The 22,215-nt window shown below is 41.7% G+C and overlaps 1 protein-coding gene across 1 annotated transcript in view; it reads right to left on the bottom strand.

Annotated features, from left to right (window-relative positions):
- The window catches only part of LOC138870402 (serine/threonine-protein phosphatase 7 long form homolog), a 47,972-nt gene extending 29,841 nt beyond the window's left edge, over positions 1-18,131 (bottom strand). The window contains exons 1-2 of the mRNA XM_070148204.1: positions 17,559-18,131; positions 17,367-17,466 (exon numbers count right to left, since the gene is read on the bottom strand). Of these exons, the coding sequence (XP_070004305.1) occupies positions 17,367-17,466; positions 17,559-18,131 (673 nt within the window). The remainder of the gene's footprint in view (positions 1-17,366; positions 17,467-17,558) is intronic.
- Between the last annotated feature and the right edge of the window lie 4,084 nt (positions 18,132-22,215).

Here is a 22,215-nt window from a genome sequence, read left to right as displayed (position 1 = left end):
TTCGAAGTATCTTTCTTGCCAATACATATCCGCTCATGTGTGGCCCACAAACTCCAGCATGTACCTCTGAAATAGCCGTCGTTGCTTGACTGGCATCTATGCATCTCAACAATCCCAAATCCGGGGTTCTTTTGTACAATACTCCTCCGCTGAGGAAGAAACCATTCGACAAATGCCGAAGGGCTCTTTTTTGGTCTCCAGAGGCATGTTCTGGATATATCCCCATTCTGAGGTATTCCTTGATATCATGAAACCAGGGTTCGCCATCTGCTTCTTCTTCTATGGCATTGCAGTAGGCGTGCCTGATCACGGACCTGGATGTGCAGAGGATCAACATACATTTTGTCAGGGTGGTGCAGCATTGATGCTAAGGTGGCCAAGGCATCCGCAACCTCATTGTGAACTCTCGGGATGTGTTTGAATTTCACCGATCGAAATTGCTTGCTCAGATCATGCAAGCATTGTCGGTATGGTATGAGTTTTAGATCTCGCGTTTCCCATTCACCCTGAATCTGGTGTACCAAGAGGTCCGAGTCTCCCAAGACCAAGACGTCTTGGACATCCATGTCAGCAGCCAAGCGCAGACCCAGAATGCAAGCCTCATACTCGGCCATATTGTTGGTGCAATAGAAGCGTAGTTGAGCCGTAACAGGATAATGCCGTCCTGTTTCAGAAATGAGTACTGCTCCTATTCCAACCCCTTTCGCGTTTGCAGCTCCATCGAAGAAAAGCTTCCAACCCGGTTCCTCAGGTAATTCCAACTCATTCGTATGCATCACCTCTTCGTCAGGAAAATACGTTCTTAAGGGCTCGTATTTTTCATCAACGGGATTCTCTGCCAAATGGTCTGCCAGTGCCTGGGCTTTCATGGCCGTCCTCGTCACATAGACGATATCAAACTCTGTGAGCAGAATTTGCCATTTTGCTAACCTTCCCGTGGGCATAGGTTTCTGAAAGATATACTTCAATGGGTCCAAACGGGATATGAGATAAGTAGTATATGAAGACAGGTAGTGCTTCAACTTCTGAGCTACCCAAGTTAGGGCGCAACATGTTTTCTCGAGTTGAGTGTACTTGACCTCATGTACTGTGAATTTCTTGCTAAGATAGTAGATGGCCTGCTCCTTCCTTCCTGTGTCATCATGTTGCCCCAATACACAACCAAATGAATTTTCCAAGACCGTTAGGTAAAGAATTAAGGGCTTCCCAGGCTTCGGCGGGACCAATACGGGTGGATTAGACAGATACCCTTTGATTTGGTCGAAGGCCTCCTGACACTCTGCCGTCCAACCTACCGCAGCATCCTTTCTCAGCAACCGAAATATGGGCTCACAAGTTACTGTGAGTTGGGCGATGAACCTGCTGATGTAATTGAGTCTACCCAGCAAACTCATTACCTCTGTTTTGTTCCTTGGCGGTGGCAAATCTCGGATGGACTCAATTTTGGATGGGTCTAACTCAATCCCCCGTCGACTGACGATGAATCCTAGCAGCTTTCCTGATGGAACCCCGAATGCGCATTTGGCCGGGTTGAGCTTGATATCATACCTTCGGAGTCTTTGGAAAAATCTCCTTAGGTCTGCTACATGGTCTTCCTGACGCCAAGATTTGATGATCACATCATCGACGTACACCTCGATTTCTTTGTGTATCATGTCATGAAACACAACAGTCATTGCTCGCATGTATGTTGCCCCGGCGTTCTTCAATCCGAACGGCATTACCCGATAGCAGTAAGTTCCCCATGGCATAATAAACGCTATCTTTTCCGCATCTTCCTCGTCCATTAGGATCTGATGATAACCCGCATAGCAATCTACAAAGGATCCGATCTCGCGCCCCGCGCAATTATCGATCAAGATATGGATGTTGGGCAATGGAAAATTGTCCTTGGGACTTGCTTTGTTGAGGTTGCGGTAGTCGACGCACACCCTGATTTTTCCATCCTTCTTTGGGACTGGTACCACATTGGCCAACCACTCGGGATATCGAGTGACCCGAATGACCTTCGCTTGCAACTGCTTAATCACTTCTTCTTTGATCTTTACACTCATTTCTGTTTTAAATTTCCTTAGTTTTTGCTTGACGGGAGGGTATGCCGGGTCAGTGGGCAATTTGTGAACCACTAAATTGGTGCTTAATCCAGGCATATCGTCATATGACCATGCGAAAACATCTTTGAATTCCATGAGGGTTTTGATCAATTCTTCTCTGACATTCGGCTCAATGTGGATGCTAATTTTGGTCTCTTGGACGTTATCAGCGTCTCCTAGATTCACAGCCTCAGTGTCATTTAGGTTAGGCTTGGGTTTCTCTTCAAATTGGCACAGTTCTCGGTTTATCTCTTCGAAGGCTTCACCTTCGTCACATTCAGATTCATCATCACAAACGACCTCTTGCATCATTGAGTCGGATTCAGATTGATTTATTAGACTAGGTCGAAGATCCGCTGTGCATGCCATGTCATTAGAACCAGTAAAAAGAGAACTGTTCAGAAAGAAAAAGAACAAAACAAAATTAAAATGGGACAAAAGAAAAGAACTTTATTAAACTTGCGGGATAAAAGGGTTCACACTTTTACAAAAACGAAAGTAAAATTTGGATTACACCCTTGAATAATCCGGACAAAACAAAACACACAAAACATAAATCAAAGCCTACTACCAAGACTCCCCTCGGACAGGAAGAGGAGTAACTGTCCAATTGTTGGTCTTGGCCTCAGGCCCCACAAACTGTATCTCTGCTCTGCTGGAACCTTCTCCAGCTTCCACCATACTGACATCCGCGAATAGCTTCTCAAAACTCTGATTCAGGTCTTCATTTATACCGATCAAAGGTCCTAGAATCTTTGGGACCGGTGACCCCTTGGCACTTGCTTTGACAAAAGACCTTGAGAGGCGTGGCACTGGTTTAGGCAGAAACCAGACCCTCTTCTTCATTTTTCGCGCTTGCTTCCTATCTGCTGCGGTTGGTTTGAACCCCAATCCGAAAGTTTCCAGATTTTTAGGAAGGGAGACAGGTTGGACAATCCCTTGAAGCTCGACTCCCAGGCCTTTTCCCGGCACAAATCCATTACCCAGCATTTCTGAGACCATCATGACTGTTGCGGCAGCTACCCTAGGGTGCGGGATGATTTCTCCTTCAGAAATTTTGTTGGCCGACCCTGTATCGAAAATCTGGTAGACCCAAGGACCTTTGTCATCAGCGGTCTCTATGAAAGGTACAATGGCTCCGCCCATGGTGCACGTTGTATCCTCGCCGTGTAACACGACCTCTTGTCTTTCCCACTCGAACTTCACCATCTGATGTAGTGTGGAGGGCACCGCCTTGGCTGCATGAATCCATGGTCGACCTAACAGCAGGTTGTAAGATACCGTGGCGTCTAATACCTGGAATTCCATGGTAAACAAGACTGGACCGATGGTCAGTTCAAGTACAACATCCCCCACAGTGGTTGTTCCGTTTCCGTCAAACCCTCGGACACAGATATTGTTCTTGTGGATCCTTCCGTGGTCGATCTTTAACTGGTTCAAGGTAGATAGTGGGCAAATATTGGCGCTTGAGCCGTTATCCACCAATACTCGAGTTACCACAGAGTCTTCACATTTGACAGCTAGGTATAGAGCTTTATTATGCTCCGTACCTTCCACCGGCAGGTCATCATCTGAGAATGTTACCCTGTTCACCTCGAAAATCTTGCTGGCAATGGTTTCCAGGTGGTTTACAGAAATCTCACTGGGTACATGAGCTTCGTTCAATATCTTCAACAGGGCCCGACGATGCTCCTCAGAATGGATCAGTAATGACAACAGTGAGATCTGGGCCGGTGTTTTTCTCAGCTGTTCGACCACAGAATAGTCTTGTACTTTCATCTTCCTCAGGAACTCTTCAGCCTCTTCTTCGGACACAGGTTTCTTGGTTGCAACTGGGTTGGTTCTTCTTAGCTCCACCGGAGCAAAACATCGACCTGATCGAGTCAGCCCTTGCGCTTCACAACTGACTTCTTCCACCTGTTTTCCTTTGTACATCACCACCGCCTTTTCATATTTCCAAGGCACAGCCCTGCTGTCAATCATCGGCAGCTGGACCACAGGCTTTATGGTCACCAGTTCTCTACATACCCCTTTTAACACGACTGCCGGTGTGGGCGGGATTCCTGATATTACCAACTTGCTTGGCTCGGGTTTGCTTGTTATGGCGGACGGGCTCTTTCCCAATATCACTACCGGCTTGACGTCTTCTCCCTGCGACTGTACACTCGTCCCTCCACTGGTCGAGACTTCTTTCGGGGCGGCTTGGATCATCATCACTGTTTGTGAGGGTTTTCTCAACTCTCCTCCCTCACACACCAACTCAATCATGTGAGTTTCGTGGTGCGCTGGCAGTGGGTTTTGGTTGATGTTAGGAGCTTCTGGTGTCTGGACCTCGATCTTATTGGTGTCGATAAGATCCTGTATGGCATGCCTTAACTTCCAACACTTCTCGGTGTCATGCCCGAGCATCCCTGAGCAGTATTCACAACTTATTGATCGATCCAAATTCTGAGGTGGGGGATTTGGTTCTCGAGTCTGGACAGGACTAACCAAACCCAATTGCCTCAGCTTGTGGAACAAAGCGGTGTAGGTTTCTCCCAACTCCGTGAAAGTTCTCTGTTTCCGCAACCTGTCATTCCTAGCATCTGGATTTCCCCGAAAACCTGCCCCTGGAGGGTTTCTATAGGCCCTTGGTGGAGGATAGGTGTTTTGTGGTGGTGCATATATGTTCTGGAGAGCCGGCGCGCGCCATTGCGGGCGAACCGGAGGCTGGGTGTATGCTTGAGCCTGGTGTACGGAACAATGTGGTTCTAGAGGTGGATAGAAATTTTGTGGTGGGTTGTATGGGTAGTTTGACCTGTGAGGTCTGGGTTGGTTGTAGTGCGGCCTGCCAGCCCTGGACCAACTGCCTGCCTCGATCGTGGCAACCTCTTCTTTCTTTCTTCTCAGCGCACCTCCCGTGCCGCTTTGAATAGCCTGGGTTGTGGCTTTGAGTGCCGAATAGTTCAAGATTTTGTCAGACCTCAGACCCTCTTCTATCATGACCCCTATCTTGACCACCTCGTTGAAAGATTTTCCAACTGTTGTCACCAAGTGACCAAAGTAGGTTGGATCCAATGTCTGCAAGAAATAGTCCACCATCTCTCCCTCTCTCATGGGAGGATCGACTCTAGCTGCTTGTTCTCTCCAGCGGAACCCGAACTCGCGAAAACTTTCCCCGGGTTTCTTCCCAGTTCTCAATAATGTGAGACGGTCAGGGACTATCTCGAGATTGTACTGGAAATGACCTGCAAAAGCCTGCGCCAGATCATCCCACGTGTACCACCTGCTGGAATCCTGCCTGGTATACCATTCTAGTGCAGATCCGCTCAGACTTTGGCCGAAATAAGCTATCAGCAGCTCATCCTTGCCGCCTGCCCCTCTCATTTTGCTACAGAATCCCCGCAAATGTGCCATGGGATCACCGTGCCCTTCATATAAATCAAACTTAGGCATCTTGAACCCAGCCGGGAGTTGGACGTCTGGGAAAGGGCACAGATCTTTGTATGCTACGCTGACTTGATTGCCCAGCCCGTGCAAGTTCCTGAAGGACTGCTCCAGGCTTTTGAACTTTCTCAATACTTCATCCTGTTCAGGGGCCTTAGCCGGCTTCTCAATCTCTGCCGGCACTTCCAAATGTAGATTGTAAGCCTGTGGTTCGGGGGCATGAAACGTAGGCTCGGGGGATAGTATTGTGTATCGTGAGCCTGAAACAATGGCTCACTGGTCGTTCTTTGCAAAGGGGCTGATGTTGGTCCCACAAAATGGGAATATTGGGTGTTGGGAGAGGTTGATGGGGTGGTGGAGCTTGGGAATCATGAGGGCTTCTTTCTTGATGATAAAGGGGATTTGGGCGGCTTGTGGAAGGGCCGGAGTGAGGGTATTCTGGCATGTGTCCCAGTGTTTCAGGGCTCTTTTGTGTTTTGGCTATGGCTAGCTGCATTGCATTCATCTCTAGTCCCATCCTTTCAATCTTTTCCATCGCTTCTTTTAACAACTGGCTCATCGGCCTCTCTTCCTCATTACTATTCTCTGAAGTAGTCATGCTTGTTGCTATCGGTCCTTTGGATCTGGTTTGATAGGAGTGTGTTGCCAGAGTTCTTTAACAACTAACTTGTCTGGATCAGACAACAACAAACTTTGTTAGCGTTAGAGTTTAACAGATTTGATCATAACACATAAAGGATGCCATGCTCCTAGGCAGTTAACCGTTTCTACATGCTTTGCTTCGAACAACATGCGTCATCCCGGCTTGCTCATTTGTCCTTTTTTAAAGTATTTTGGGAAACCCTGTGTTTTATTTTATTATGTATTTTCTTTTCTTTCTTTATTAAAAGCGGTCGAATCTTATGGGGATTGCCTACGTATCACGCCCCCGCGTGAATCAGACCAGGCGTAGTTCTGCCTCAAAGTAAAGACACATAGAAATTCTTCTGGAATCACTTAATTTCATTATCAAAAATTGCTATTACACATTACTTTAAACAAAATAGCAACAGTACAGACTCCACGGTTTTAAACTTGGTTTGAGGAAAAGAAAACAACATATGGGGAAACAACAAACAAAACGAACAGGACTCGATCAAAGACTAATTTTCCAACTTAGGGACCCACGAGGCATCTTTCGGCCCTTTCGCGGCCCTAGGTGTAAGGTCTCTTTGCAAGCTCTTCAGCTCATTCATAATCCGGTGGACGCAGCCCATGATGGAGATAATGAGGGTTTCCCGAGGTGTTTGCTCGCATGCCAAGCATTTCAGGTAGATGTAATGCCCGATCTCGTCAATTCTTGCTCGAATGTTGTCCCTTTCTGCGAACAACTGCCTTATCTGTCGGCTTTTTAATCCTAGCGTTTGTGCATTGGTGGCGAGCTGATCCTGGAACATCTCCATTTGCCTTTCCATCCTGGTCATTCCATTGTAATAGCGTTTTCTGTTGGCTTGGGCATCTTGTGTTTGCTTGAAGATCCGCTCTTGCAGAGCGGAATTCGTTTCCTTTACCGCTTTGACGCTCAGTTCACAATCCCTCATGACCTGCTGTAGGCGCTTCCTCCGGGCCATTGTACCTTTTGCCCATTTGACCTTCATCCTTGCTATGCAAGCCTCTGATTGGTCTAATTCTTCTTGGCTCTGGATGACCTGATTTCTCAAACTGGCTATCAATCTTTCGTCGGAGCAACGCTTCTGTCGGTCGATGTTATTCTTACTGGCTTGGCGAAGGCGGGCCTTCAGGGTTTGGTTCTCTTGGGCTAGCTTGTCTTTTTCAGCCTGCTCCTGGGCGACTTGCACGTTGTTTTCGAATACAATCCTTTCAACTTGTCGCTTTAGCTTCCTGATTTCAACCAGGTAACCTTCCTCTTTTGCGATCCAGTCCCATTGTTCTTGTGATGACTCAACAAAATCTTGGAGGTGAGGCCGTTTGGTTGGCCGTTCCACAATGTTCTTCTTGTTATGCCAAGCGAGATAGGCCGGCGAGACTTCACCCCTAGACACATCACCTACCCGAGTATTTGCCGTTAGGTACTGGCATTCACTCCATATGCAACGAATTGTCTTTTCAGGAAATTGGTCGTCACTGCTGACCTCGACTGCATAAGTGCTGAGATCTTCATCCGGGTGTAGTACTTGACATCTTCCTAACTGCCTCATCACCCTGTAAGGGGCATAAGGTTGAATACCTCTGAGTCCCATCAAGAGGAAGTGAGGACCAGTGGCGGGCATGTATATGATTTCTTCCACAGAAAGCCAACCCAAAGTCCAGTTTATTTGATCTGCGGTGATGACCCGGAGATAGGATATCCATTCTTCAAACCCTCCCGGTGATCGGAAACCTGAAACCCTTAGGTTATAACCCTCGATGCAGCCCCCATTTGTAGACATGTAGCGCATATACTGAGGATGGTGACACAAGTGTTCGATCATCCACATCTGTAATAACAAGTTGCACCCCTCGAAGAAGTCTGTCCCGGCCTTACAAGCCGTGAGGGCTCGGTACATTTCTGACACTATCATAGGAGCAAGGATGTTTTTATCATTGGTAATCAGGACTTTAACGATTCCAGCCACTTTCAGATCGATATTTCTATCTTTTCGGGGAAACACCACAAGGCCCAAAAATGCCACCATAAAAGCGAACCGCCTATGCTCATTCCATTTTACCAGATTTCCCTTACTGCAAACACCACTTTCTGGATCATTAAATCCTCCTATGCTCCCGTACCTCTGGTATATGAATTGTAGGGTAGAAAAACCTCTATCCAGTTCAGCGTATGGGACTCCCTTGCTTATCTTCAACAGATCCATGAATTTGTGTGAATTCACAGCTCTTGGAGCGATCAGGTATTTGTGTCTCAAACCTTCAGTGACGTCCATGTAACCCGCCATTTCTTCTAAGGTTGGGGTGAGTTCAAAATCCGAGAAACGGAACACGTTGTGGGCCGGATCCCAAAATGTAACCAAAGCCTTTATGATGTCGCACCGAGGCCTGACGTTCAACAAATTAACCAAACCTCCCAGGTGCAGTTTGATCTTGTCTTGCTCTGACTTTTCCAAATCCTCCCACCATAATCGCACTTCCAGAGGGATTTTGCTTCTAACTGTTACCGGCAAACTTGGACTTATGCTCATTCTGCATGTTTATTGGGGTGATTAAGCAAAGATCCAGACTCATTGGACTCAAATACCAAATTGACACACCCCTTTTTTCCTAGAAAAACGAAATTTGGTTGTTTCTGAAAAGTATGATGTCACCTTAAAAACTTTCGTTCTTTGGATTGTACCTATATTTTGAAAAACAAGTTGAGCCCGATGGGGGTTGCCTACGTATCTCGCACCCTGCGAGAATCAAACTGACGTAGTTCAGGCATCAGCCGAATTTTGGAGACACACTATTTTTCTCTTAGAAATGAATCAAAGACTCTTACTTTTTAAAACAAATTAATAAGACACACATTTTTTCTTTTTTTTTTCAAAATTCTGGCAGAGCTTTAACCATTTTCTGGGTATTGTTTTTTCAAGAATAAATAATTATCTCCCTATCCGTTATTCTTTTTTTTTCTTTTTTTTTCTTTTTTTTTTTCAAACATTCCCAATATTCAGAAACCGGTCAGCACGCAAGCCTTGAAACAAGTAAATGCATAAAGCAAACAGGATGTAGCAGGATGGTCTTTATTCTTAGGTTGCTTGTCTTAGACGGACCTAGCCCCTGTGCTGAGTCCCCTAAGTCAAATGCACACGATGCAAATAAGCGTTCCTACTAGGGATCCGGCATGGAGTTATGTTATACTAAGCTGTAAAACCTAGGTGTTTGTTCTAGACCTGGCTTACCCGAGCGGACAACTCGAGCCAAGGATGGGAGCTATGTACCGGTAACCAAAAGGCCATCCGATTTTGCAACTCCTCCGAATCCTCGTTCTATTTTGGCATATGACACTAACAGAAAGAAGCCACGACCAGCGTACGCTCCTCAAGAGAGAGAAGAGAGGGGTTTCAACACAATTTTATATTTACAGTTCAAATAATATCAAAGCGATAAAAGCAGCATTTAGCACATTAGGCTCGAAACATGTAATAATCAGATAATAAATAAAGCCAAATAATAACAATTATTCTAAACTCGAATTCTTAACCCTGAACCAGTGGTTCTGGGCCATGTCCCCAGCAGAGTCGCCAGAGCTGTCACACCTCCTTTTTCCGCACTCGAGGGGGCAGGGGAATTTTTTCCAATTAAAGGACAATCGAAACGGGATTGGTTTATTTATTTCAGAGTCGCCACTTGGGAGGTTTAGGGTGTCCCAAGTCACCAATTTTGATCCCGAATCGAGGAAAAGAATGACTCCATATTACAGTCTGCGTACCAGAAATCCGGATAAGGAATTCTGTTAACCCGGGAGAAGGTGTTAGGCATTCCCGAGTTCCGTGGTTCTAGCACGGTCGCTCAACTGTTATATTCGGCTTGATTATCTGATTTTATACAAATATGAACTTATGTGCAAAATTTTATCTTTTTACCGCTTTCTTACTTATTGTTATTATTTTACGAGAATTGCAACGTCGTGGAAACATATCTCGAACCACGTTACATCAATGCACCCGTAGTTGTTTGGCATATCTCGACTCGGTTGAGATTTGGATTTGGGTCACATAAATGTGCACCCGAGTTAAGGAAAATAAATTATTAAAGGCGCGCCTAAAGCAACTAGCGTCTTGTTATTTTGGGGAAGGCCGTAAAATTCGCTAAACGGCCTGTCCTCGAATTCTAAGTATTTTAATATATACATTTAGAGGGCCCCGCAGCTTGTGCATTTTTTGTTTGTCGAGGCTCGTCTCATTCATTATTAAAAAGAATTTGCAATGTCATGGAAATACATCTCAGACCACGTCACAATCAAAGTAAAAATGATCCAACTCAATTACATGCTTGCAGGTTATTTATAACGGAATTCCGAGTGCCTTTGTAGAATAAGAAAACATGGCCATGCACGTGGGCAGCTAATCGAACATTATGGGCCCAAATCCAGCTCATACGTGATGGGCCAGACCTGGCCACTGTTCATCCGATGCGGATCTGCCTGGTCCGTTTCTACCTAGGCTCAACCTCCATGAGGTTGAGACCGTAAACTTGTGTCTTTATCCTGTAGGTGTGGCTGATTACTAATTATAGCGAAACAATTCATCCAAAGGAGACGAACTTAGCTAGGAATGGATAATTTTATGCTTAGCATGTATTAAACGACATGTTGCATGATTAAACCGAATCTGGGATGCAACCTATCGTATTGGGAATGTTTTACCTAACCGCATGCATATATAGACTTACATTCAATTGTCCTACATTGACGTCTATTAGACAGGCAAGCTACTTCCAGCATCCAAACAAAAATAAAATTATTCTACATTACATGAATATTTAATGTAACAATCTATGTATAAAAGACATTCTTCAGGTCTTTTCATTTGTATTCATGCTCAATTTTTCCAATTACATTTGACAGTGCATTGGTTGTGTACCTGGTATAGAGGACAAAGAAGAAAGGAATGATCAGCTGGGCAGTATGCAATAAACACAGCAACAGCAGATACACAGCAACAACACAGCAACAAACCAACAACCACAAGTGTTTTCCACAGTCCACAGACAACCAGCAACAATTTCCAGAACAAAGAGAACCAGCAGATGGTCGAGCACCAAACAAGTAATCCCAGAAAAGAGTAATAAGATGCAGCCAAGAAAAACCAGAATGTTCAATGCAGTAACAACAGAAAATCAATAACCACAAAAGCTGAGCAAACAACCAACAACAATCAGCAAAGACAGCTTGAACAACTTGAACTCTTACACAGTTTTCAAATGATACTCATTCACAGTATTCTGAAATTTCTTTCTGTTTTTTTTTTTCTGAAGACTAAAAGTCCAACCCCCTTTTTAGTTCTGCAACAACTTATTTATAAGCCAACAACCCAGTGCAGTCAAGCTGCCTGGATCCTGCCAGTTGCAATCTGCCCATACCCCTTAACTCCCCATGCCTAAAGGCATCTTTCTCGGTAAACTTAATCAGCCCCCATGCTTTGTCCTATTGCTCTAATCAAGGATTATGGGTGTATTTAAAGTATTCATTTTGAACCCATGCCCTCATGTTTTGTTCCCCATTGTCATTAGGTTAATCATATTTTAATTACCACTTGACATATTCTGAAATTAAACCCCTAATCAGACTTTGTCTTATGCCAAATCTACCCTTAACCTTGCACGTTGCTGTATTACCATAACTCTTAATAATTAGTATATAAACCTCTCTGATTTCAGCTAACTACTGACTACTTAACTTAAACTCAATGCTGCCTTCAGGTGAATCTGTTAGCTTTCCACAGTTAACAATCAATTTTCAGCCTAAATTCAAGCCAATGATTCCAATTTAATCAAACAGGGGTGCCAATTAAAGGGTACAAGTTGGTCATGCCGATACAAGTAACACCAACAAGAAACAGGCATAGTAATCAATACTGAAATTCAACTCCTGATTTTCTAATCTTTCAAGTGAATTTAGTTGACGACGCTTATTTAAACGACTACGCGAACTATAATATACAGCAAACAACCAAAAAAATAACAAACAAATCAACTTTAAACTCAAAATGTACACATATGGATAGACGAGTCAGAAACCAAAACAAACCAGAACATGTACGACAGATAGAGTTTAGGATGACAAAAGAAAAAAGGGAAAATACCTCCGGGACCTGAAACTAAGACTGACTCAAGCTCGAACTCGGGCCAGGTGATTTTGGGGTCTAATGGACTTTAACCGAAGCGTTCTCAACTGAGAACACTTTGGTAAAAGTCTGCTGGGCCCTGATCCTGTCACTTATTCGGACAAAACCCATAGATCCGAATCCTAGGGCTCTTGAGGTTCGATTTGGGAACCGTTCAATTCCAGTCAGATTCGAACGGAACCAAAGCCACTCAGGGGGTGAGGGAGGTCAGGAGGGGCTGTGGTGTGAGTTTGGGGTCAATCGGTGTAGATCTAGTTTTTGCTCGAATCTTCGTTTGAAGATTCGAGAAGCTACGGGTTGATTCGAGGTGAACGGTTAACGGATTCATGTTCAGGGTGGTTGGGTGCATCGGGGATGTTATTTTGGTGGTCATCGGAACTGTGGTTACCGGGCTCACGGGGGGAAAACCTAGGCTGCTAGGGTTTGAGAGGAAGGGGTCCTAGGGAAGATGGTGAACAGTGGCTGAAGGGGGGTTTGGTTTAGGGGCGTGGGGTGTAATGGAGAGTTTATATATGTATTGAGGGTTTAGATCCTGGCCGTTGGATCAAGTGAGATCTATGGCCAGGATCTATTCACTTAGGAAAGACGGTGTCGTTTGGGTGTGATGGTGGGTGAGACCGGGTATAGGGCATGGATCGGGTCATGTTGACGGGTTTAAAGGAGGGCCTGGATCCGTTGGATCAATGGGGTTGGACAGCTTAGATCATCTTGCCTGAAACGGCGTCGTTTGGGTAAACGAGCAGTCTGATCAAGACCGTCCGTTTGAATCAGATCAACGGTTCTAACAGGGGTATTGATACGATGTCGTTTGGGGTCCTGCTGGGGCAGCCTGGGTTGGGCTTGGTCTTGCATTGGCTTTGGGCCTCATTTGGGGTCCAAACCGATTTTCCTTTCCCTTTTTAATTTCAACAAATTAACCAAAAATTCCTAAAAACAATGCAAATAATTAAAATAAACTTACACACATATTGAGCAACACCTACAACAATAAACACACATATTAGAATTTTTAAAAATGGTTAAATCACAGCCTAGAGTAAAAGCTGCATATTTTTTTGTGAATTTTCTCTTAAAACCGGACTACGGCCTGATTACACACGGCGTTCTTATTATTTGTATTTTTTGTAAGATTAATTGCAACACGGGCCGAACCACAAATGACTAGCAGAACATGTCATGAGAAAATATGGAATTTGTACAGCGAGGTCACTGGTCACTATTTTTGTTTTCTTTTGGAGTGATTGTCCGTGAAGTAAAAATCATGGCTTTAGGTGTCCCAAGTCACCGGTTTATCTTGAATCCCAAATCGAGGAAATTTTCGACTTTTCCAAATGAAGTCTGCGAACCAGAAATTCTAAGTAAGGAATTCTGTTGACCCGAGGGAAGGTGTTAGGCACCCTCGAATCCCGTGGTTCTAGCACGGTCGCTTAAATTGTTATAATGGCTGAATATCTGATTTAAATACATGTTATGACTTATGTGCTTTTATTAAGTTTAAACCGCTTTTATTATTGTCATTTATTTTTTTTATAGAATTGCAACGTCGTGAAAATGCATCTCGAACCACGTCACAATCAATGCACCTGTGATCGTCAACACATTTTGACTCCGTTGAGATTTGGATTTGGGTCACATCAATGTGCACCCGAATTTAAGAATATAATTTAATTAAGCCGCGCCTAAAGAGTCTAACGCGTTATTATTTTTTGGAGAAGGCCATGAGATTCACTAAACGGCCTGTCCTGAATTCTAAATGTTTATTATGGTTAGTTATTGAGGGCCTCGCAATTACATTTTTATTTGGCGAGGCTCGTCTCTATTTTAGAAGGGATATCCTAAAGTGACTACATTTCTATTATGTTTGTCCCTAAAATGAAAGAAAGAACAATGTATGCTGATTAAATGGCATGTTTAGCTAATCCTATCCTTTTATTGATTATCTAATTACGAGGCGAAGAACATTGTATCTCATGGAACATACTTTTACTCTGATAAAAATGCATATGAAATTGACGAAATGCTACGCTTATTCTTAACATTTCTTGAGCTGAATTTAACTAAACTTAATTAGACTAGATCAGAGGAATGAGCTACTAGACATTGTTACTAATGGGATTCAAAAGTGACCCTATGTACTGCCTAACGGGACCTGGTAAAAGGAAAAATAAAACAGAAAAAAATTTCATAAGGTTGGGGTATACATACCATGTATTAACAAACAACCACAAAACATAAAAACAAAAAAAAAAAAAAAAAGAGGACAAGAATTCATTCAGGCGTTAGTTAACATATCCTTTCATGCTATTGCGTTGTAAACTAATCAATTATACAAAACCCATTACTTATTCTAGGAGTATTACAACATATACTTAAACTTCTTCAATACCTTTTATTTTTCATGCCTTCATTGTTACATCAGATGGAAAGTCTTAGTATGTACCTGGATGTTGGATACAACAGAAGAAGCAAGGGGTCAGTAGAGCAATAGAAGCAATACCAAACAGCAGCAGTAACAGCAGGTACAAATAGAACAAAATCCCAGTGCAAGAGGCAACTAGAGCCGATGGAGAAATGGCAGAATGAAGCAAATTACCAGTAGTATGGAATCAGGGATCCAGGCAACTCAATTCCAGGAGAAACAAACAATACAAATCCAAACCATAGACTTAGCCGATACTTGAAAGAAGACAGAACTGATTTGAACAGTTTGAACAAACTAAGAATCAAACAAACAGCAAGAAGAAAGCAGTTTCTGATTTTTATGATATCCCTCTCCCTATCTCCTTTCAAAATCCAATGTCAATCTTCAGTTTTTGAAATTATACTTGAGTTATCAAAAGAAATCTTTTCCAGATTTCTGTTTTCAGAACTCAATTCTCAATGTTCAACCTAAGTTTTCTATATTCCCCCCCTCTGTCTGTCTGTGTGTGTCTATATATCCAAAATCTGTTCCCTTTTTAAACTGATGGCAGTTCCCTTTTATCAACCTAAAATCAGCCCTTTAACAGCCTGTTAGACAATCAGAACACCCCTCCCATGTGCTATCTTTCTTTTCAGTTTCCACTTACCATTTAAATAAAAACAAACCCCATGACATTCCCTGGCAAACTTACTTTTGAGTAAGGTTTATTATTTCTGAAACTTAAAGCAGAATATGGGCAGCAGAATGTAATCTGACAGCATGTGCTGTCAAATTACTTTAAACTTAATAAAAGCCTTTATGCAGGACACAGGTTGTGCGCAATGCACATGTGGTGCATAAGTGCACATGCTGTGCACAAGTGCACATGTCCTCCAATTCAGAGCTGTAATTAAACAAAACAATCCTTTTACATTTCTGATTCAAAATAACAACTATAAGTGAACAAACTCAGTTCCTTATTGATTCAAGCAAATGTGTCCAGAAGCAAATCGATTTGTTATTGTTCAGGCAGTTAAAACTAATTGACGACATATGTCGAACCGACTATATTAATCATAACATGTACAATCGTAGCCAAAATCAGACATTTAAATAGTATCACACAAGGGGTTCAGATTGCAATGTTAATACAGAAATGACCTTGGAAGCTAATTGAATGACCAATTACGAATTCAATTGAACATACAGTTTACACACACATTATGAAGAAAGACTTGACTGAATACAGGAGTCCGGGCAAAAGGGGGCAATTGACAGTTGATAAAAGAAATTCAGAGACAAATTACACAAAATATGCACAGACCTCTAAACCACACACGTACTGAATAACAAAGAGAAAACAAACTTACCTTAAAAACTTTGAAAGAAGGAACAGAAAATCAGCTTGTGTTTGAACAGACCCTTTTTAAGGTTGAATGGACTTTAATCGAAGGGTTTCTCAGATGAGAAACACTTCGATTAAGGTTCATTAGACCCTAACCTCTTGGCTTAACAGGCACGGACCGGGCTTGGGGTTTTTAGGTTTTGTGGAAGGTAGATTTGGAACTTGGGCTTCCATGGTTAGATTCGGACCAAACCAAGCATGGTTTGGTCACGAGGGGGTCCGGGGATTGTCTGGTATGAATCTAGGGCAGATCGGCGTAGATCGAGTTTTGCTCAAATCTTCAAATGAAGATTCGAGGACCTGGAGGATGATTCGAACTAAACGGTCAACAGGTCCATGTTTAGGGGGGTGAGATGGTCCTATGGTGTTAAGGTGAAGGCCACCGGCATTCATGCCGCCGGCTTTCATGGTGAAGGTGTACAGAGGCTGCTCTAGGGTTTGGGGTTCTTGTGAAGACGATGAAGGCTGGGGTATTGGATAGGGGGCAGGGTACGAGTGGGAACTTATATATGGAATGGATGAACGGATTTCAACCGTTGGATGAGGCGATATGGAGGGCCAGGATCCTTCAGTTAAAGGGGAACGGTGTCGTTTTAGACTAAAAGGGGTTGGGTCGGTCCGGGTGAGACGGGTCGGGTCTATTAGTGGGTACGGGGTGTGGGATCTTGGCCGTTGGATCAGTTTGGTTTGAATGGTTGAGATGGATTGGTATTGAAACGACGTAGTTTTGGTGTCAAACTACGTCGTTTTGTGGCCTGGGGGTGGGCTGTTCGGACTGGTAACTTGGGCTGCTCATTTGGCCCCTAAATTTGAAATGGGGATCAGCCCAACTTCAACAAATTTTAGCCTTTTTTCTTTATTTCTAATTTTCTAAAAACACACAACCTAATTAAATAAAATTAAAACCATTAATTAACGTTTAATGTTTTTATCACACACATATAAAAAATGTTAAAAGTAGGTAAGATTAAACAAAACAACAAATTCAGGATAAAAATGCGTATTTTATGATTTTCTATTTAACAACCGAATTACGGTTCAAATTATGCCTGACACACACATTTTTTGTATTTTATTTTAATAGAATAGCAATGGGCAAACATCATAAACAATTAACAAAGTGTCACATAAAATCCAAAGATTGTACAGCAGGACCATTTGTTATTATTTTTTATTTCTTTTGGAGCGATTGTCGCGTAAGACAAAAATCACGTGCTCACAGTTCCCACGCAGGAGAATCCACCTAGAAGCTAGAAGGAGCAACGGATAAGCCTCACCAGGCGCAAGTGCTGGTAGAGGTGGCTGCAACGGCATGATCCGCTGCCAGGCCCAAACCCAAGATAAAAGGTTGATGTAAAATTCGACCATATAGAATTCGGAGAAATGAACAGAGTATTCGAAAATGTTGTCACCTGTAGGCGGGGCAGAAAACCACATATGTCCACCGCTGGACCCATGCTCGCCCGACACATGCTCTTATACAGGTATGCGAGAACAACAGCACCCCAACTGTACTGGGGTAAACCATCCAACTCCTGAAGATGATGGAGAAAGCGCATACTCACTTTACTCCCCGAAGTGTTCGGGAACAAGATACACCCGAAAAGTAGGAGCAGCGCCAACCGCGTGTACCTCTCAATATGGAGATCCTCCGTCTCGCCGGTAATGTCTGGGTGCAAAAACGCCATATGATCTCTGATGGCTGACAAAGCAACGCGACTACCCCCAGTGTCACCCTGAGGTCTATAACCAGTAAAATGCATCATCATATCCAAAAATTGTGCACGCATCATGGATCTAATGTATTGGGGCAGTGCTACGGCCCGTCCATCTACGCGCAACCCGTACAAAACCTGAACATCCTCCAGCATGATGGCGGCCTCTCCAGTGGGCAAGTGAAAAGTGTGTGTCTCCGGTCGCCACCGCTCTGCCAAGGCCGTGATGAGAGACCAATCAAGCTGCATCCATCCAAGCTCAAAAATCATATAGAAGCCCGTAGCCTGTAGGCGCGCGACTACGCGGGCATGGAAAGGATGCTCCCCGATGAACTCTCATAAATCGTCAGGTCTCCTGGGGCGGAGAGGCTGCATCGATAGCTGTCCCTCCCATACAAATGAGGACCTATGGTCGCCCTGCAACACTAGTAGCTGATCCTCGGCAGGTCCGGGATGCGCAGGCGGAGGAAAGTCCATGTCGTCTACTATAATTTAAACAAAATTAATTGTGTGTGTTAGCTTAATAAATTAAATAATTAATTATGTTTAAAATTGAACTGATTAATTATGTATGGGTTCCAGGCTCATTTTTTGAGGCCCGGTAGCACCGAGTTATCCTTAATTATTATGCGTGTCAATTTCAACATTTTTAGAATTGTGTCTGTTAGCTTAATAAATTAAATAATTAATTATGTTTACAATTGGACTGAATAATTATGTATGGGTTCCAGGCTCATTTTTTGAGGCCCGGTAGCACCGAGTTATCCTTAATTATTATGCGTGTCAATTTCAACATTTTTAGAATTGTGTCTGTTAGCTTAATAAATTAAATAATTAATTATGTTTACAATTGGACTTAATAATTATGTATGGGTTCCAGGCTCATTTTTTGAGGCTCGGTAGCACCGAGTTATCCTTAATTATTATGCGTGTCAATTTTAACATTTTTAGAATTGTGTGTGCTAGCTTAATAAATTAAATAATTAATTATGTTTACAATTGGACAGAATAATTATGTATGGGTTCCAGGCTCGATATTTGAGTTAATTTTACAACATATAGGAATTTGTTACTTTTGTAAGTTTATTGTTATAATTAAATAATTAATTTTATAAAGTGTAATTGGATAGAGTTTGCAGTTACTACATACTTAAACTACATAGACTCTGCGTTAAAAGGCTCTACATTTTACTACGCTAAAAGGCTCTATATTTTACAACACTAACAGGCTCTATATTTTACTACAGTAAAAGGCTCTATATTTTACTACGTTAAAAGACTATTTATTTTACTACGCTAAAAGGTCACTATTATATATAAAAACAACTAACATAAAATACAAATATGAACAACAAACAAAATAAATAATATTAATTTTTTAACAATACAAATAATTTATCAAATTTTAACAATTTTTTGTACCAAAGCTAATAAATCAATCTGGGTATAAATAAGATACAAATTTAAACACAAACATAACACAAATTAATATAGAAACACATTAAACAATACAAATATGCATGTACTATACGAGTTTCGACATAAACAAAATTGAAATACCTCGATTGAAGTTTTTTAAATTTGATTGAAATCGAATTTTTGCACCCGAAAGAAGGAATCCAAAGTTTGTCTTGTATGTGGGACCTACACTCCTTGCTCTTTAGGTGACGGGTGAGGCCCAAAATTTTTTTTTTGAAGTTTGACGCGGGGTGGGGGGACCAGCAGAATCGAAGGTTTTTGGTTTCCTTCGGTTCAGTGGTCCAAGGAAGAAGAAGGGGCTATATTTTATTGAAGCTGTTCGCAATATTATACTGTGTTTTAAGCAAAACGCAGTATAATACTGCGAACAGCTTCAATAAAATATAGCTGGGTTCAGCATCTTAGTAAAATGCAGTATAGTACTGCGATTTACAAAAAAAAAATTAAAACAAAAACGCAGTACTATACTGCGAATTACTTTAACGGCAAAATTTCCGTTAAAGTAATTTGCAGTATAATACTGCGTTTTACTCATTTATGTAACTTTTTTTTTAAAGTAGTACAAAAGTATTTTTTGTCCAAAAAATGATTTAAAAGGTTTCGGACTCTAGTGTGCTACTGGTGCTGATGGCTATTGTGTTTTCGGTTCTTTTTCACTTTTCTTTTTTCTTTTTCTTTGTTTTTGGTTTTGAAAATAAGTGGAAGGGAAAAGTTTGCTTACTTGGACCGTTTAGGGACAGATGACTATATCACACAAAATAAGTATCTCAATTGAAGAGTCGTCGATTAAAGTGGGAAATATATATACTCTCTGTCTCAATTTATGTGTCTTGTTTTCTTTTTATTCTGTTTCAAGAAAATTATCTCTTTCTATATTTAATGTAATTCTTTAACTCTATAATTTTTGCCGAGGTAATTAGACAGAACATGACACATTTTCAGTTAGGGGCGGAGCTAGTCCATCGAGTACTGGTTCGGTCGAACTCGGTAACTTTGATCCAATTCATATATTTATCTTTAAAAATTCATTAAATCTGTACAAATTATTAATTTAGAACCCAGTAACTTAAAGGAATTAGAACACCGAACTCATAAGTTTCAAATCCTGACTCCACCTCTATCTTCAGCTTGCCGAGGACATTACCCTTGAGTGGAAGGTGTGGAGGTCGAAGAGTAGCATAGTGAGTTCATGGTAACCGAGCATGATTATTTCCCGTATTTGTATTGCCTTTCTATAGCTATAGTACTAGTGTATTCTTGTATTTTTTATTCTTAGATTTCTGATACTACTTGTTGTTTCTTTTGATCCGATTATCTTATTTGTTGGTTCTCTTTACTTAGTTTCTTCTATTTACATACTTCTCTTGAGCCAAGAGTATGTCGGAAACAGTCTTTCTACATCCACAAGGTAGGATAAGGTATGTGTACATACTAACCTCCCCAGACCACACTCATGGAAAAACTACACTAGGTATGTTATTGTTGTTGTTGAGTTTGGTACATTACACATATTTTTAGTTTAATACCATAAGATTCAAAATAATTTTTTTTAAACTCTGAGCCCAACTAAACTAAGATACATAAAATAATGCGGATGGAGTATCACTTCTATCATATAGCTAAGTGCAAAAGTTTATGTACAAGATACATGGATGCACTTGTTTTATTTAATGCAAACATTAAGTGCCAATAAATTAATAATTTTTTCCTTAGATTATTAGTAATCTTTCACTAAAATTATGCTTTTATTTAAACTTAGCAGCACTAACTTTGAAAATACGACCACCAACGAAACGATCACCAACGGATATGGGGCAGTGGATGGGGTTGCTCCTCCCTTAACCAGAGATTTCAAGTTCGAGTCTGAGTATGAAAAAATCTTTGGTAGGGACCGCTCTGTCACACCTCCTTTTTACCCGCCCGAGGAGGTGTAAGGGAGTTTTTCCAATTAAAGTGACATTATTCGAAATGAGATTATTTAATTTAATTTTTTCAGAGTCGTCACTTGGAATATTTTAATTGGTGTCCCAAGTCACCGATTTATTTTAAATCCCAAATCAAGGAAAAATCGACTTTTCTTTTGAAGTCTACGGACCAGAAATTCTGAGTAAGGAATTCTGTTAACCCGGGAGAAGGTGTTAGGCATTCCCGAATTCCGTGGTTCTAGCACGGTCGCTTAAACTATTACAATTGGCCTATTATCTATTTTAAAACATGTTTCAACCTATGGTATATTTTTTTGACTTATTAGCCGCTTTTAATTAATTTTAGGAAAATTCAACGTTATCTAAAACACGTCTTGAACCACGTTACATGAAATGCACCCGCGGTCCACGGCACATTTTATCTAACGTTGTTGAGATTTGAATTTAGGTCACATGAAATGCACACCCGAGTTTAAGAAATTAATTTTTAAAAATTGCGCGCCTAAAGCAATTACGCACTTTTAAGTTTACGAGGGCCATGGAAAATTCAACTAAATAGCACGTCTCGATTTCTAAGGATTAAAATTAATTAAATGAGGGCCATGAGTTTTGAGATTTTATTGGGCATGGCGCGCCTCGATTATTCTAAAAGGATTGTATTCAATTTAAAGCAAACTACAAATATTCATGATTATGTTTCTTCCTAAAACTACTATGAGATTATTGTAAGGTCATGATTTATGAATATGGAATTATTTTTGGAGAAATATATGATTTGAGTTATTATGGACCTAATCACCCATGTCAGTATCAAATTTGCTATTGACTTAACATCCTTTAATTTGGATCCAAGCTATTACATCGTTCTCTCTCCATTTTGAATACATCTTCCTATCTTTCCCTATGAACTACAATCTCATTGAAGAAACTCATTATGTCTCTCACGAATT

Source organism: Nicotiana sylvestris, chromosome 6, assembly GCF_000393655.2.
Source record: "Nicotiana sylvestris chromosome 6, ASM39365v2, whole genome shotgun sequence".
Classification (NCBI taxonomy): Eukaryota; Viridiplantae; Streptophyta; class Magnoliopsida; order Solanales; family Solanaceae; genus Nicotiana; species Nicotiana sylvestris.
The sequence above is the reverse complement of the archived record's forward strand: the minus strand, read 5'-3'. Positions and strand labels throughout refer to the sequence as shown.